At 46.2% G+C, this 17,996-nt stretch overlaps 3 protein-coding genes and 1 pseudogene across 5 annotated transcripts; 1 reads left to right on the forward strand and 3 right to left on the reverse strand.

Moving 5' to 3' along the window:
* Window positions 1-58: 58 nt before the first annotated feature.
* Window positions 59-4,036, reverse strand: LOC120694629 (annotated as a pseudogene).
* A 38-nt stretch (window positions 4,037-4,074) lies between these two features.
* Window positions 4,075-5,294, forward strand: LOC120694632 (chaperone protein DnaJ-like). Its single transcript, XM_039977815.1, has 5 exons — window positions 4,075-4,204; window positions 4,534-4,564; window positions 4,709-4,735; window positions 4,834-4,954; window positions 5,044-5,294. The coding sequence occupies exons 1-5, from the start codon at window positions 4,106-4,108 to the stop codon at window positions 5,096-5,098; spliced, it is 333 nt and encodes a 110-aa protein (XP_039833749.1). The 5' UTR covers window positions 4,075-4,105; the 3' UTR covers window positions 5,099-5,294.
* Window positions 5,295-5,637: 343 nt separating this feature from the next.
* LOC120694628 lies at window positions 5,638-9,794 on the reverse strand. Its single transcript, XM_039977807.1, has 3 exons — window positions 9,407-9,794; window positions 6,940-8,506; window positions 5,638-6,849 (listed from the first exon to the last, which is right to left on the reverse strand). Exons 1-3 carry the CDS (start codon window positions 9,636-9,638, stop codon window positions 6,663-6,665), a joined length of 1,986 nt encoding a protein of 661 aa, XP_039833741.1. The 5' UTR covers window positions 9,639-9,794; the 3' UTR covers window positions 5,638-6,662.
* A 514-nt stretch (window positions 9,795-10,308) lies between these two features.
* On the reverse strand, window positions 10,309-14,787 carry LOC120694631 (pyruvate dehydrogenase (acetyl-transferring) kinase, mitochondrial-like). Of its 3 annotated transcripts, XM_039977812.1 has the most exons (8): window positions 14,436-14,787; window positions 13,913-13,969; window positions 13,763-13,774; window positions 13,381-13,642; window positions 12,853-13,033; window positions 12,519-12,666; window positions 11,926-12,130; window positions 10,309-11,779 (listed from the first exon to the last, which is right to left on the reverse strand). In XM_039977812.1, exons 1-8 carry the CDS (start codon window positions 14,670-14,672, stop codon window positions 11,721-11,723), a joined length of 1,161 nt encoding a protein of 386 aa, XP_039833746.1. In that variant the 5' UTR covers window positions 14,673-14,787; the 3' UTR covers window positions 10,309-11,720. The 3 variants fall into 3 exon arrangements, with proteins under 3 accessions (XP_039833746.1, XP_039833747.1, XP_039833748.1); XM_039977813.1 differs by lacking the exon at window positions 13,913-13,969 and having other exon boundaries at window positions 14,436-14,786; XM_039977814.1 differs by lacking the exons at window positions 13,763-13,774; window positions 13,913-13,969 and having other exon boundaries at window positions 10,315-11,779; window positions 14,436-14,786.
* Between the last annotated feature and the right edge of the window lie 3,209 nt (window positions 14,788-17,996).

Raw genomic sequence — 17,996 nt, forward strand, 5'->3', positions numbered from 1 at the left:
GACTGAAGAAAGAGAGTATGATATGTTGTTCTTTGAATGAAATGCTTTCAGATGCGTGTTCAACTAAAGGAACAACTCTCAAGCTCATGAATATAATATAACAACTCCTTTGGTACAAGTTTGCAACTTCACCAGTAGTCCTTGCTGTTAGAATACGGAGAGAGGAAGGAAAGACTGAGAATGCTTATCTGTGTTGAATAGCCCCAAATGGGGATATATATACATGACATGAGAGCACCCAAACCCTAGAATAGGAAAGGACTAAACTACCCTTGACTCATACATGATATTACACTTAACACCCCCTCTCAAATGCAACGTGAATGCAATGTCGTTGCATTTGGAGAGTTGACACTAAGCACTAGACTCAATAAAAAGAAATTGATACATCCAAAGTCCGAAATCGAAGATGTCATCAAAGCGTGCAACTCTTGAACTTGTCGATGTAGCAAACGGTCTCCACCACAAGACAGTTGTTTTGGAGATTTTGAACCAAGCGACGAAATTAGTGATGTGCCAAATCGAGCCAAATGAGAATAGAGATAAACCACATCTGCAAAACGGCATGCTGTGGTTACTATCGTGTTGATGACTAAGAAGGTCACTTGGTGATGAAATGTAGCAAGAAGGCTACGAAAGGACCAAATGGCAAAGATACATCAACCACGACGACGAAGATGGGTTGCCACACATCATGGCAAATCCGAAAAAGAAAATGAAAGTGGCTGATTTGGCAATTAGAATGTAAGCACGCATGGCTTTGACGAACTGAAGTTGCAATTGAACTTGGATTGATGTTGATGCAAATGATACTATGGATAGGCAGCAGAACAGAGACTACTAGCATGGATTGACAGCAGCATGAGATAAGATACTAAGCAAGCAGCAGCAAGGTAACAAGCAAAAGATGAATTACAGCAGCATGGGAGGGATAAAACTGCAGATAAGTCACCAATTTGAACCAATGCTGCTATTGAAAATAGAGGCCACATGACAGCAATAGCAAATGATAATGAACCAAGAACGAGCACCAGTTGACATATAATCACTTCCTCTGTTCTCTCCCAAAAGAGACTTGCAGTAGCATGAAACTGCAGCTGAGAATGTGTACTGAATGGAGAAGAAAGAGAGACGAGCAGAGGAAGAAATCACCACCGGGAAGATGCTTATGGCTCCAGCAGATTGAGAGCCGACAGCTGCTGCTCCACCCGTGCTTGGGAAGCCCCCGCGAGAGGCGCAGAGGGATGGCCAGGAGGACTGCCGGCCGCAGCACGCACGCACGGAGGGCCGAGCAGAGGGCGGCAGCAAGGGAGGTGGCCGCAACGGCAGGCGAGGGTGCCGGCAACGAGCGGACAGCCGCGCGGCGCACGCACGGACAGCGCGAACAGGGCGCGGACGGCCGCGGTGGCAGATGGCCGCGCGGGGAGGAGCCGCAACGGACGCGGACAGAGACGAGGTGGGGATCTTGCTGCTACTGCTGCTATGCTGCGATGACGGCGCGAACGGAGACGGAGGCGCGCAGACGGCACGCGGGTGGTCGCGGTCGGAGGTGTGCGAACGGCGCGCGGGCGGCCGCGGATGGAGACGCCGGACGGGGAGGACGGGCGGAGGCTTGAGGACGATGGCAGCCACCTCCAGTCACCGGATACACGACGGGTGGACGACGACGGCGACGAATCGACGCCAGGACGAGCTGCAACGGCGGCCGCTGCTCCACGACTGGTAGAGCGGCGACGGATCTCCCCGCTCCCCACGCCCGACGAGGAGCGGGTGTGGCGGCCGATCCGCGACGGGCGGATCTGCACCGTCCCCATGGCTGGACGGAGCGGAGGAGGGCCGCAACGGACGGCACGCCGGGCGGCGACGGGACGACGAGGCGTGACGGGCGGACGCGGGAGGAAGACAGCGGCCACCTCTAGCAGCCAGATCCGCGACCGGCGGATGGCCGGACGGGCGGAGGGCCGGGTCTGGCCCGCGACGGGCGGCCGGGGAAGGCCGTGACGGGCAGCGCCAAGGGCCCGCGTCGGCGGCGGCGGATTTCCCCACCCGCGGGGCGGATCGACGAGGCAGGCGTGGAGTGGACGGATGCGCCGGATGAGGGGAAAAAATTGGATACTCGCTGCTGCTGCTCTGCTGCGACTACCGGATCAGAAATGGGTTTTGGGCTACTGGAGATGCCGCCCCCGAGAGGGAAGATCGATCCTCTCGGGGATGGCGCAGCGGAGACGACGACGGGTGACTACCGGATCTTGAGTTCAACCGTAGCTGTGATACCATGTTAATACGGAGAGAGAGGAAGGAAAGACTGAGAATACTACCGGATCTTGAGTTCAACCGTAGCTGTGATACCATGATATTACACTTAACACTTGCATGAGCATTCTCCTTCACTGAAATGGTGGAAACGGTTACGGTCTCTAAGGATCAACTTGCGGTCGTATACCAAGGAAATAAGCTTAATAGCTGAATGGAGTCTTCACAAGCTCTAAGATTCTTTGTTATTCGGAGAGTTGACCTTGCAGGGGTGGTTAGCAGACCAAAAGCAATGGCCAGCTTCTCACTATGCTCAGCCAATGCACGCTCCTTAGATTGCTCATCAATGTCTTGCAACACTAATCCTGTCATTGGCCTATATCCAGCTTGTCTCAAGCGATCCATCATCTCTTCCAATATTTCGTAGATCTCTTTGGACCTTGGATGTGATCTATTGCCAGAAACAAACTCATGAATTGTGTTCTGCCACTCAATTGAGCTTCTTCCAGGAATTCTCTGAATGTTCTCCCTTCTAAGCATCATCCTCATCTCGGCAACCCCATCCCATGAATTTGCTTGTGCATATATGTTTGACAGTAAGACATGTGCCCATCGGCATGAGGATCCAATACTCGCAGTTTAGCCATAGCTTCCTCTGCAACTTTTACATTCTTATAGATGCGGCAAGCCCCAAGAAGTGCCCTCCATATTACTGCATCTGGCTCAAATGGCATGTCCCTGATGAGCTGCCTTGCCTCCTCAATATGACCTGATCTCCCTAAAAGATCGACCATGCATCCATAGTGCTCAACTTTTGGTGCTACACCATGCACTACACTCATTGAGCTGAAATACTTCTTGCCGTCGCTCACGAGACCAAGATGAGTGCAGGCTATAAGAACTCCAATGAAGGTAACATCATTTGGTTGCAATCCTTGTGATATCATCCTTGAGAACAAGCTGAGAGCATCATGTCCAAGCCCGTGATTGGCCAAACCGATGATCATCGAGCTCCAAGTCAGTACATCCTTTGCTGGCATTGAGTGGAACACTCTCAGTGAATTCTCGATGTCACCGCACTTGGCATACATGTCGATCAGAGCAGTTCCAAGCTTGACATCCACCTCGATCCCATTGGTCTCCACAAACTGATGCACCTCTTCACCAATGGCCAGTGCCCCCATGTTGCCGCATGCCGAGAGCACACTCACCATGGTGATGCAGTCTGGGGAGATGGGCCGCGCGCATCTCTTGCCACAGCTCCAACGCCTCCTTGGACCGCTGGGCTTTGGCGTATGCTGACATCATCGAGCTCCAGGAGAAGGCATCTCTGTCCTCCATCCCATCGAATATCTCCCATGCCATGGAGACCTCCCCCTTCACGGCGTACCCGTGGATCATCGTGTTCCATGAGACCAAGTCTCTGTCCCGCATTCCGTCGAACACCTTTCTCGCATCCGCAACCTCACCGCGCGCAACGTAGGCCGCGAGCATGACGTTGGTGAGGAACACGTCCCGGCGTGGCGCCTCGTCGAACGCGGCGCGCGCGAGGTCCGCGCGACCCGCCTTGGCGTAGGCCTCTACGAGCGCAGTGCGCACGAAGAGGTCAGCAGCTGCGAAGCCGGACTTGAGCGCGCACGCGTGGAGGGACGCGGCGCCGAGGACGAGGCCGCGGCCAAGCGCGGCGGGCACGGATCCAGAGATTTAGCCTGGACTGCTCCTGGTTTCCCTAGTCGTTGCTCCGCAGCGCAAATTCCTGAGCTAATTCTGGTCAAAATGGGAAAAGGTTGAGGAGATTTTGCCTGTACGCTTCCGGTTTTTTTTTCTTTTCTATACACTCTTCGTCTTTCTGATGCAGGTAAAGGCTGCGTATAGAAGAATGGTCATGGAGTCTCATCCCGATCGTGTCCCAACGCATCTGAAATCTCAGGCTGAGTCAAAATTCAAGGAGGTAAGGTAAAGTTTTAGCGAAGAGCTTTATATCCCATGTATGTTCGTCAATTTTGCTTGTTATCGCTCATCGTGGCATCCGTGTAAAGAGACTGAAATTGTTAGCTTCTTTCTCATCTGCACTTATATTTTGGGCATTTATAGCGAGCAGCATAGATGTCAACTTCGTTAAACTGACCAACACAAGGCATTTCTGATCAGAGATGACAAGTAATCCGATAATCCACGTTCCACATAGATATTAGGTATATTGCACAAGCACCGTAGTCCAATTCCTGGCTTTGCTTTTTCCTCCCCTGTAATTACAAAACTTGTGCTTCTACTTTGCAGATAGCCGAAGCATATTCTTGTCTGAAGGATGGTACGTTCTTACTCAGTTCATGACTACTTGCTTTGAAAAAACTGCCACATTGGCGTCAAAAAAAAAAAAAAACTGCCACAAGCAGTAAGGTGCTTACTGTGGTATGACTGATGACTTGTATCTCATTCTCATCATCGTTTGCAGGAAGAAGATCAGGGAGTAGGATGGAAGGTAAACTTGATTGCATGATGAAAATTATCCACACATCTATAGCTAATGTGTTCTCATGCCCTAAGCAGCAAAGCTAATGAGATATATCATTCACACAGTGCATGTTATGCGGTCTGGTGTCCCGACTGGATGCGGAAGATCAAATAAAGCACTGATTAAAGCCCCATTTATACTTATAATGTTTGCAGCAGTTTCTTTTGGTGCCTTTAGCGCCTCAAGGTAACCCACACTTCGTCTTTTCCATTTTGTTCTTATTTTTTAACACTATTCTTTTACCTAATTGATGAAATCATTTTGGATGTATGAAGAGCATATCAACGGCAAAAGGAGCTCTGTTCCTCTCAGAATCCCTTTCTACCATAGAGGAAGACAATTGTACTGTGTCCATATTCCTAGGCGAGAAGAGTTTCTTGTTACATTGTACAGGTGTAAAACAATCCACCCTGAATAAAAGCACAGTTTGGTGATTTGTGACTTTGTTGTTCCAGAGCATGTAAAATCTTATGGTGTTGGTTTTTAAATTTCAGTTGGCTTTGCAGTTTCTTGTTGCTACCTTCAATGATCGGCCTTTGTTTTGGAATAGCTTCATGAGCAAGCTTTCTTTATGCTTATTAACTATGGGGTGTCATGGCAACAAGACACTATGTCTGTACAGTATACCCGTACACTATTGTTGCTACCTTCAATGATCAAAGCAACGGTCAAAAATGTGCTTTTAACAAAAAGCTGCTTTCAGAATTCAGACATACCCGTTGAATCAGAGACGATGGAAGGTTTTAACTTGTATCAAAATTATGATCCGCTCTGCTACAATACAAGTGTATGGGATATATGAACCAAAACCTGTTAATTGCATATACTGTGTTCAAGCACAGGCACAGCAACAAAATGCAGTCATGACATCATCTCTCAGAAACGTAGTGATTCTGAGTTGCAGGGAGTTATTTACTCGAAAAGGATGATATGTGCGACAGCAGTATCATCTCCAATAATTCATTATCAAAGCATTACAAAATGAGCAACCATTAAAATCCCAAGCAACATGGCTACCAAAGCGCTGAGCAGAATCAGCAACCAGAATGAGATTTATAAGTAGCACCACAGTTTTGTGAATTGTCAGCATTACAATATGTCCATATCCATCCCACCCAAGGTCGGAAGAAGCGAACAAAGATGCTGAAAGGAGCTCACATTACTCCAAACCTTGCCCCCAACAAAGAAAGCCACCGATAGGTAACCTCTAACCTTGCAGCAAAAAGTATGACTGTCTTGAATGCAGTTTGTTTGCATTTCAGACTCTGCTGCCATGCAGCAAAAGTAGAAGTCCAGATAGGATCAATCATCCAAAGCCATCCAGATTCACTCAACTTCACATGATCCATCTATCCATGTTTGTTGCAGTGAGTATATGCAGAAAATGGGGCTTCAATATGATAATTCAAGACTTCATTGAGTAGCTTCATAGCAGCAGCCATGCTAGTACTATGGAATATTTCCTTGAAATCAACTCAGATTTTGAGGATGCCTTCTATAAACCATCTAGGTACAAAGAGAGCACATCATAACCACCAGCATTAAGCACCGATGTACTGCCTGAACAAAAGGCGATAGTCCTTCCGAACCGCTTTATAGTCAATTGAAGAATCATCTTACCAAAGCAACTATCACCCATAAGAATAACCGCAACCAGGCTAACCGACAAGTTCTTTTAACAGGCCAGATGTTGTATTGACAGACTGACTCCCTCTAAGACATAACAAGTCCTTAAGACTACTTACTATTTCACTCCTGCTAAGATATGTGTAGAACTACTTAATATCCCTAAACCTGGCAAAATGCAGATGTAACTTAGCTTTTGCAGACACAGTTTGCACCAACCACCAGAACCTCAAAGTGTTCATTTGATGAGTAGACAAATGTACCGATGCTATGCTTTCCCACTAGCATCTGTAGTAGCATCAGCCACTATTATGTTAAAGGACAGTGGCTGCCACCCTGAAGAATGGGGCACAAACCACTTTTTTGTATTGATAATGATATTCAGAACCTGAAGAACTTCAGCAAGGGCAAGATGTTTCAGGCATGTTTTCTTCAACATAGTAGCGGCTTGATACCTACAAGAAAACAAATATTACAATAGTAAACCACACTCTCAAGGAATGTATCGAAAACTCGACACATATTTCTGGGTAATGGAGGCTCACCTAGATTGAGAATTCTTTATCCCAGAATAGCCATGGGCAGACGATATGAAAGTATGAACAGCATCTAGAGTTTCTTTTGGGTATTTTGCATTATCATCCATTATATTGACACACTTCCAGAGATTTTCATTCTTCCCCAGAAAGAAGGACATTTTCCCTAACTTTTTCATGACAACAGCTTGATGCTGCGTAGCAACCTGAAGAGCATTCTTGACATCAAAATTTGGTAGATTAGCATCCCCATAATGTATACAATCTGCTATATTTTGTTCTGTTGGGGGAATCTTCTCAGTCTTCAATACTTCCAAAGCACCTAAGATATATCTAACAAGACCTTGAGGATCCGACGATGGCTGTGGACACCCCGGATTAGCTCCCAAATATCCAGTATTTTGCATATTGCTAGGAATGTTAGGCTGGGTTGGAGGTCTGTAACTATAATCACTGTAACCAGGCTGAACCATATGTGGGGCACCAGGATTGATTGAATGGTAATTGACATTCAAACCTTGGTTATTATGAGTTCCTATAGGGAATTCAGAAATATTCATCCGACTCATATCAGGATAATTGATTGGTGGTCCATAAGGTGGGCCGCCTGGCCAGGATTGCAATGGTGCAGTAGGAATACCATTATGCCCGGCTGGTGCTGGACATGAGTTGCTTCTATGTGAATTTGATGATTGAAAATTGCCAGATCCACCATGAGGACGATGATTCACTGGATTTTTTGGTCTTGGTTGCTGAGAGGATTGAGGTTTCTGATGCTTTGGATGACCATGGCTATTCGCATCAGAAGCGCCATTTTTAGACGAAGACTCGGTTGACACACCAGGCTTCTTGCCATGATAAAAGTCATGAGGAGCACTCTTTTGATGGGAAAGAGCAGATTTTACAGGCTTTTTGGACAGGGAAAACGGTTGAATTTTTGGTGTATTCAGCTGATCCACCTGTGTCCCATCTTGCGAATCAGAACTCGGTAATGATGATGATGATGATGATGATGATGATGATGGCATGTGAGATTGATTTGGCTGGTTAGCGATGCTTCCTTTAGAACTATCAGATACTCCACCGACTGAGTTTTCCTCAGTCCTTGTTGGTTTAGATACATTGTCTGACTGGTTTTTCCGAGGTTGCCTCACTTTATATTGTTTTTCTCCCTTTCCGTTACTGCCTTTTTGCTGATCAAACGGAATGCTATTTGGCACTTGTGTACTGTTGTGTGGAGTAGCATCTGAAGAATCTGAAAGCATGTTCTTCAATGCATCAGAATGATCCACACTGCCATTTGCTATGCTACTTATGTATGGTGACTCTGTCAATGGTGGTTCCCCAGCCACAAGGCTTTTCCATAGCCAAACATGTTTTGCAGCAGCAGTAAGCGCTTGAGACACATTTGGAGGTTGTGCTAGTAGAATATTGTACCGTCTCATTACTAGCTTATGAAGGGCATTCGAGAAGTCCCGGTCACCTGATATTAGCAAATAATTTGCTGGTGGAGGGTTGTCAATAGCCCAGATTAACATGTCAACTAAGATCTTCTTATCACTTGCATCTTTAATGCCTGCCATTTGTTACAAGAAAACAAAAAATAATAATAATTAAACAACATTCAGTCATCACATAGATAAACAGAGAACCATTGAACATTTTCGGGACAAACGCATGAGTTTTAGAAAAATTGTTTGTGTACCAAGATTCTTGTGTGCAAGCTATGTTAAAATTAAACTTGGAAACAGATGGAAACAATGAAATATCTGTGAATCTTACAGATAATAATGATAATTAAAACAGTACTTTTCATTACTCATTCATAAAGAAAGTAGCTTTCAGAACAGATATAAGACTAAAAATCGCATCACTGACAGATAGCGCACATGCTTGTAACTGTAATCAACATTTGTTCAATACTATACAAGTCCTAAGAAAATCTGGATAATAAAACAAATACACTGTGAGTAAATACACTGAGCCAAAGCAAAAAAAAAAGGCATGATAATTAGAAAATTCAAAACATAGCCCGTGGAAATACAATCAATAGTCAGGTCAACGAACAATAGCAAACAAACACAGCAGAGTCCACGATCGCACCAGCCATCATAAAACCTAAATCAAATCACTTTCCCAACCCAGACCCGGCAACCCCACCAATGCCAGCATAATCCACGAGTCAAGAAAAGTAGATACCATCAGATGAAAACATCTCCGATAAGGAAACTTCCAAACCCTAAGCTTCCACAGATATCCCCAAGTATCACACCAGATCCATCAAACAGACGCAGACCAAAAGTGTCGAGAGCGAGTAGAGCAGCAACCGGGCTGCCCAGTTCATATGCAATCCGAACGGCTCAATCCGCATGCATTGGCCAGGGGTCAGCGGATCAACTCGAGACGAGCAGTTAGAGAACAATTGGGGGTGGTTGCCTGGTTGGGGGGGTACGGGACGGCGGGGGGAAATCCGTACCTGCGGGGACGTGGTTGAGGGCGATGCCGGTGCTGGAGAGGGCGCGCTGGACGTGGTTTGGGACGCAGTTGGTGTCTCCGTAGGCGGAGATGGCGATGGGGCCGGTGTAGCCGGCGGCGGCGAGGGCGGAACTCATGTTCTGGGCGATGAGGTGGGGGTCGCAGCCGCGGGGGACCTGGCAGTTCTCGATGTCCCACCACACCGATGTCTTCACCGCTGCGTACTCCCCCATAATGGCCGCCGCCGCCCGCCCCGGTTTCGCCGGCGGAGAGGTGGGGTTGGAGACTTGGAGGGGGTTTTTTATGGTTTGCGGCGGCGGCGGCGGCGGCGGAGTCGAGGTGGCCCTGAAGGAAGGTATTGTGCCTCTTCTGTTTAAAAAAACGTTACAAATTTGCTGCCAAGTGGAGAAGTTGCTTGTTATAAGGGCACGTTAGTTTCCTTGCTTTTACATCCAAACTAACTTTATTTTTTTTAGCAACATCCAAACTAAATTTGTTTAAGCATTGCGATATTTCCTAACGGGAGGTTTTGTATACTAATAACATCCTCATATTCTCAACTTAGATGACAATTTCATTCAATTTTAGCTCTCTTACAATGGTTTCAAGGATTCTAAATTTCTTAGAAAAAATATGTTATGGGGACCACTATCCACTTATTAGATATAGATAAAAATATTAATAGCTCAGTTGACGAACCTTTTTTTGAATGTCATATGATGTTTAATATAATTCAACTCATGTAAAAATAACTTAGTACCTAAGTGATGCGCTTGAGGCTTAAAAAAATAGAGTAGGTAACACATCCGGATCGATTAAAGCAATAAATTCTACCGTAAAAAAGGTGTAGTGGAAATGTCGAATAAATAAAGGCTTCGTTAAATGATATGTACACACATCTCATTCTCATATGCAAGCCTTGTCGATTTTTCAATCGATGGGAGATGTTGAGGTACAGTCATGAATTTACAAGTGGATGACTTTCCATTTAGGCAGGAACAAGCTGCGACATCTGAGGACAAGCAAAGCAAAACAAAGCCAATGCCGCCGCGTCAAAAGGCAAAACCGGAAAGCTAAAATCCCAAGGGTTACACCGAGGCGACCGCGGGGGAGCGAGCAGAAAGCTGCTGGCTGGTTTGCTTTGCTTCGCTCGTGGTCGTTGGGCTGCCGTCTGCCCGTCTGCTTTCCACGGGACCACGGCTGCTGGCACTGTGCCACTCCCTGCAGCTTCGATCTTCTGCAGCAGCCAGCAGAATGTTGTTCCTATTTCCATCAGGTGCTGGCACGTGCACATCACGTGGATGGGACCCATTGCTCAGTGACTGACGGAACTCATCTTCTTTCCTTTTAATTCCTGTTTTGTTTGTAGAGAAGATTGGTATCTGTGCCCCTTTTTGCCGTAACTGATCGAGCAGACGGGGCAACCTGAGAGCTCAAAAAAGCTAAGGATCATGCTCGGTTTCAAGCTTTTCATCTTCTCAGTTTAACGGGCAGTTGTCGAGTTCAGATGTTCAATCATCGTGCAAACCTCTTCTCAGCCACAGCATTACAGCAACCAAACAAGCTGCTGGTGAAGGTTCCAGGCGTGAGAGCCGGTGATACTCCGCATTTGCTTTGCTATATCTGGGAAACCGAACTATGTTCCTCCAGGCACAGGATTGGTAACATTACACAGACAGCGCGGGTGCAGCAGACCAAAGAGCTTAATCTGCTGAAGCAAATGTCACTGAAGTTGGTTGAGACTGAGACATCCCTGTCTACATCCAGTGCGGTGCTTCTCCGTCACGGGAACTTGAGCTAGGCTCAATGTAAGACTGCACGACTGATCACACGGCGCAATGCATCAGAGCAGAGCTTGATCTGTCCAGGTGGATGGTACCACACCTTGTAGAGACCTCCATGTGCTCCTTGCTTGTTGATGAAAATAATAAGTACAACTTAAAATACTGCACAATGCTGAATGCAGACTCTGTAAAACACGCGATGCAGGTGATGGGATTAACTTCTACTGAGAATAAACTGCACTTTGCGATTATCAGTAACGCTCCAAGAGCCCATTTGTAATGCTAATTTCTGGGAGGATGAGAGATTATAATCATACTATTTTTCTGAAACCTGGAAGAAGGATCAGAGGAAGTAGGAGTGCTTGTGCTCGCAATGCAGCAGAGCTAGAAGATACGGAGTAGCAACCAACTATAGCTATAGGTGGCTGGCCCATTAGGCCAATATTTGCAGACCAGCACTGGATTCTATTACAAGAAGAAGGGCAGACTAATTACAGGAAGAGGGTCGTGTCAGCACATCAAATCAAGTCATCAAGGCAGGGGCTCCTCTGAATCTCCCAGACGTGACAAGTGGAGGTAAGCGTCGGTACCTACAACAACGATACTGCAGTTATATATTGATCGACACTCCAGTGGTTTATAATATATGAGACAAAAAATGTAGCTCATGAACTGCAGCTAAACATGGTTAATTCGTACTGAGAATATCAGTGGATCGAGTAGAGTATGAACATACCATATCCTTCCATAGAAATAATTTGCAAGTCGCCACCAAAATACCGAGCATAAAGGCGGCTGATTGGGAGCCCGAAACCATATCCGGCCATAGTTGCTCCTTCATTAGGTCCATCTAGATCAGGTGGATTCTTTGCAGTGCTATACAGATGTGTGAAAATTTTTGGGAGGCCACTTCTTGGTATCCCACCCCCCTCATCACTAACCTGCATTAGCAAAGCATTCGAACTTAAACACCACATTGTGCACCCCATATTTAGTTTTTCCATTTACAGTGCCTTGATCCACAAACAAGATTAAGAAAAAATCTGTCACATAAAAGAGAATTATTTCTAGCGCTTGACTTTGTAATAATTGTATAAGTTACAGTTAACTTGATTGATACAGTATTGCACTTTCCATCAAATTTCAGCGACAAGTGTCAATGCAAGTTCCATCAAATTGCTTAAATCTACAATTTTATGTCAAGTTGATTAACATAGTATTGCGGAAAAATATCGTTAAGTTTACAAATTTTCCAGACTGCAGCTTTCATCAGTAAAATAGCTGTACCAACAGTTCATGATAGGTGGTGTACTGATGTCAGATAACTACCTTGATAGTAACATCCTCTTCTCCATCAGCAACTATAATTCTAACTGGGGGCACATCTTTATCAGAATTCATATATCGTTCTTGCACTGCACGAAGGGAGTTCTTCACCAATTCAAATAACATCAGATAGAGGTGTGATGCGACATATCTGTATTCGATGAAGTCAAAGAGTAAGCTAGCATTTCATTTTATTTATTTGTATTTTAAATAAAATTAAAACAAACAATCTATGTGAGCTATAACTGTAAAATGCATGACCAGAAACAATCTATACAGATATCTTCAACAAAGATCAAGTCCAAAAAGGTGACTCATGAGAGATTATAAGACTTACGGAAATGTAAAAGTCGGATCACCATAAATGTTAATATCAGGAGCTGATCCATATGTCCTTAAACAAATAGCACGGGCATCTTCGCTAGCAGCTTGAGCCACCTGTATGGGGGACAATCTTGTATTAATGAGGCCTATGACACCAGGCTCTGGTTCAGGATCATGCAAAGCCACATGCTGCCCTGAAAGTAAGCAAGGACGAATAACTCAGACCACGTATCTAATAATAACAAACATATCATTTGACTTAGGACGTATACATGAGGCCAATCATATGCAAAATTGAGTTTTGCAACAAATAAACCAGGCCGAAAAGTGTGCTCCGCTTGATAGATTTGCAGTAAACTTTTTTTTACTAGTTTTTTTTGGGGGGGGGATGGTAGTATTACTGTTACTGTAACTGTCAGACGTATGACATAAGAGTGTTTAGCATAGCATGTCCAAGAAGTAAACTGGAAAAGAACGAAGTTGCCAGTAGATTTTAGCCTTCAGAAAGTAAGCTCCTGGCAAAACAGTTTCAGTTGCAAACCTATCAGCATGCGGATGCCGATCCTTGACAAGTAGAATCGATCAAGGAACTCGTGGATCTCGTCGAATCCAGAGGGAACCTTCCTTGTGCGGCACAGTTGGTTTTTCAGCTGCTGCACTCCCAAAGCCATTGTTGGAACCACATTATTGTGCCGCACCTTGACCATTTTAATCATCTGTGTAAAAGCAAGCTCGTCGCTCTGATTCCTCACTTCAGGGAAGTATCTGATGTCGCGGAACGAGTCCAAGTACCAATCCCTCACCTTAAGAAAGAACAATGGATAAAAGACCAAACATCAGTGCTACTCCCGCATCAGATGGTCAATTTGGTAATGGTAAGAATATTTATTTAATTAAAGAAATATCTCTCAATAAAAACATACATTCTTTGCTGACTTCAGATATTATAGTATTGACGAGGAAAGGTAAAGGCGATGCAGAACCCCACTCAGGCAAAAAAAAAAGAGTAAGCAAGTCACCAAGCAAGAATCTCCCAAAATTTGTTTTTAAAGATGAGAAGAAGAATCTCCCACATTTAAAGATTCATTCTTATCCAACAATACGAGCTGTTGTTCCTCCAACAAATGCATCTACAATCTCGTATGAACAAGGAATCAGAGCTAAAATCTTCGAGTGGCAAACCAAAATGAGATATGAGAGTGACTGTTGGACACGAGTGGAATCGAAAGAAACAGACCTACAAAAATAAGAAAAGGAAGCAGCATCTACCCATAAGGGAACCACGTTTCCAGAATTATTTCGGAATCAAAATCCTGCTAAGAATCCCAATATCCTTAAGTGACTTCAGTTACTTGTGAACTAAACCGAAACCCAACTACAGTGAAAAAAAGATATTAGTCTGAAAAAAAAAATCCATCCATGAACAGAGGTACACCAAGCCTGTCAAATCACCCATGGGCTGATGGGCAACAAGGACAAACAATCAGGACAACGAAATGGCCACCCACTCAAATACCGAGTAAAAATTAGCAGCTAAATTAATTCGGAGAGACAGAGACGGAGACAGGGAGAGAGGCGTAGGACGCATCGACGGACCTTGAGGATGGCGGGCTTGTTGGAGAGCCCGAAGGGCAGCGAGTCGAGCTCGAGCGCGCGGCGCGCGATGCGGATGGGGAGCTCCTTGTGCAGGAACTGCGCGGAGAGGAGCAGGTTGCGCTGGGTGGGGCTCGAGCCGAACTCCATCATGTAGCGCAGGCTGACCCCCGTCGGCTTCATGCTCCCCCACCGCACCACCTCCTCCGCCACCGCCCGCGCCACCGGCTCCGACGCCATCGCGCCCCCCGACCTCGCCGCCAACTTAATCAGCCAGTAACCGCCCAATGACCGGTGGGATTAGCGAGCGGGGCGGCCAACCAAGGCAGGCTGGAGCGGGGACGAGGACACGGGAAGCCAGCCAAATGGCGGAGCGGCTTATAAAGGCGGGCCAGAGAGGGGTGGCGGAAGGGGATCTATGGTGGGCCCGCTTGTCAGCGGGCCGGCGCGGCCGGTATCTCGTGTGCTGGCCCAGGTGTCAGCCGGTGTAACGGTTTTGTGAGGCCGGTATCCGAATCGATCAGGGAGGGAATCGGTTAAATGAGAGCGGAGGGCTTAGTGCAGCTGGCCCAATCGCGAGCCAAGACACATGGGCTTATCCGCGAGGATTTGGGAATTTAGAACCCATCAGCAGGTGAGTGAATATCAAGTGCTTTTCATCGAACAAAATCGAGATTTTCACCAATTTTCTTCTGCAAAAGTGTCCTCGTGTTGAAACTTTAATGTTCAGGGCTCTAGGTGCGAAATTAAACTGCTTTTGACAGGGCTTTGCATGCCCGTTTCACTGAAGATCGAATATTCGGTTAAGCAACGTGTGGCGCATTAGTGCTAATCCGGCCATTATTTGGGATGATCAGACCTGAGCTGAGAGGATTCAGTCATTGACGTTAATGTCACCGGCGACCATGACTTCTAAGAGGAATTTCTGGTACAGGGCCACTAGCAAGTTTTCTCTTTTTTCTTAAAAAAAAAGAGTGATTCATTTAAAACAACTAGTGGACAATATCCATGGTTGGATCCGCACCACAAGTCATCCCCACACGTACAGCAATCATAGAAAATGACCTGTTGCCTAGCTTTGGGTGCATGACTTCTCACTTAACACCTTAGAGTTTTCTACGGTTTTGTGAGTTGTAGCAGTTACTCAAATTTTGAGCCTCAATCTTCTCACAGAAATCCGTGGTTAAATTTGAGCAGTAAGGTCGCAATTGCTGGAATCTCCGAGAAAGAAAGAAAATGATTCCAAAGTTGTATGTAACGATAGGGGCTGCCAAGGGAGTTGTAACCATGCATAGTGCACATTAGCAGGCCCACATGTTTATCTGTGGATCTCCAATTGTACCACAAAATAAAAGAAAAAACGTATGTTTCATATGATGAACTTATCTTACTCAGGTCTTCTTCATTGCCGTTGAAATGGACAAGCACAATGCTTCATTTCATGCCTTTGACTAAAGAAAATTTTGTAAATGCTCTGATGAGAATAAATCAGTAGAATTTTTTTGCAAGTTAGTAGAACTCCGCAGAACCGCTCTTCTGTAAGCACTTCGAAGAGAAAGAATAAAACACGACTCTCTATGATAAGTTTACATGAGTTTCGCGAGGCCAAGGATGAAAGGTAACTCTGAGGGGCCTACACGATTCCTCATTGAAGAAGAGGTCAGAGCTTTTCACCATGTTGTGAATGTTTGGCAATTGCTCCAAGAGGATTTTAGTCCTCAATCTTATCCGAAGAAATCGTGATTAAATCCATTCATAAAGGAAGACCACAATCGCTGGAATCTTTGAGAAAGGAAGGCCATGGTCCATGGAGAGAGTTCCAACCATAGAGTAAAATCGGCAGGACCACATGTTTACATGTGGTTTTGGTGACCTCCAGCCATAACGTGTTATAGAAGAACCATACAGTACGTTCGCTCGATTGTAGAAACATCACACTTGAGTCCACTTCGCTATCGTTGAATGAATTAGGCATACATAATAATGCATCATATTTTGGGTCGTAATTAATAAACAAAAACACAAGCTCCCCAAGTTACGCGCAATAGAATAGTATCGGATGAATCGGAGATCTTTTTCCTGGTTTCAAATCCCGGTGGGTCCACGCACTCGGATCCCATCGAATCCCAGTAGCAATTGGGATAAGGAAGAATTAAAAGCTGAGCCCGAAAGAAATGAGTGCCGCTGCCGAGTAGCACAACACGGGGGAAACATCACCTTCTTTCCTTCCTAGATGAAATGTGAATGAAGCAGCAGCAGCAGCCATTACGGAACGGAAGGAGAGCAGCATCCATCAGACAACGAAGGCCCCGAACCCGAAGCAATGCAATGCAAGCCCGGCGGCATCATATCGAATCCATGGCTAAGAAAGAGCAAGGCCCAGGCCCTCCAGTCGTTGTCGGTGTTTTTCCATCCAGGCCGCCACAGCCATTGCTTCGGCCGGAATTATTGGGCGGGCCCAGCGTTGACGTGGAGGCCCAAGGGACACATCTCCCGGTCCAGTTGGTACGAGCCGTGGGGGCCCACCTGTCGTGCGCTCGCAGAGTGGCCGCAAACGGCGGATCGGCCGGAATCGGGCGTCCGTGGTAGCCCGTCGCTGCAGTAAACCGAGCTGTTGAGTGTTGAGCACCCTTCCTTCCCGACGCGTGTGACTCCCGCTGATGCTCCTGTCGCCGAGCTGAGCTGATCGCTGCGAGCTGATCAGTCATCACTCATCAGCGATTGGTCTTGGTCCTAATCCTGCGGCGGAGGTTATCTGATTGCGGAACATGATCATCCAGCTAAACACGCTGTGATGAGGCGACTGAGGTGTCTGTTTTTTTTTCTTCTGCAGCAACAAAAAAGATAAAGAAAGAAAGATGCAGGGATGTGAGTGAGGAGTAGTTTGCGTGCGCTGGACGCTTGGATGGAGCAGGGAGAAGGGCGACAGCAAGCAGCAACAGGTGCGCCCCAATGCCAAGAGGATCGACCGGTCACTGTTACCAGAGCCACTCAGATCGACCGGCAGCTAGGCGCCGCGAGAAGGGCCACATGTACGCCGTGCTTTCGGCTGGGCCGGAACAAATTAAAGCTGGGTCAGGCGGCTTTGCGCACTGGATGAATATTCTTCCGTCTGGTGGAAGTGGATGCGTAGGGCACGCGAACACTTACAGATGAGTGATGAGTTACTGTCACTGTGACACTGGGTTGCCAAATGCCTAAGTATCGCTGGTTTCGACTGATCTGATTTCGACTGAATCAATAATATTCTGTGAGAGAATAAGATGAGATAAATCGGAATTAGGCCGGTCTGATAAATCGGAATTAGGCCGGTCTGACGTCCAAGCAAGAGGTTGCTGAGTCACCGTACCAGAGCGAATTGAAGGAAGCGAACGCAATTCTTGTCCAAAGTCCAAACCACTCCTCTATCCAGGGAAGGAACCGGCCAAGTTAACAACTTGACATATGAATGTGGATGGATAATAATTTAATAAGGTAATGACTTCTTTTCGGCCTGTCGTAATTTTGTTCGCTGAAACGGCCATCTCGATCGTCGTCCATCATTAATTAGAGGGCACGCCTCCT

This window comes from Panicum virgatum, chromosome 2K (assembly GCF_016808335.1).
Source record: "Panicum virgatum strain AP13 chromosome 2K, P.virgatum_v5, whole genome shotgun sequence".
NCBI lineage: Eukaryota > Viridiplantae > Streptophyta > Magnoliopsida > Poales > Poaceae > Panicum > Panicum virgatum.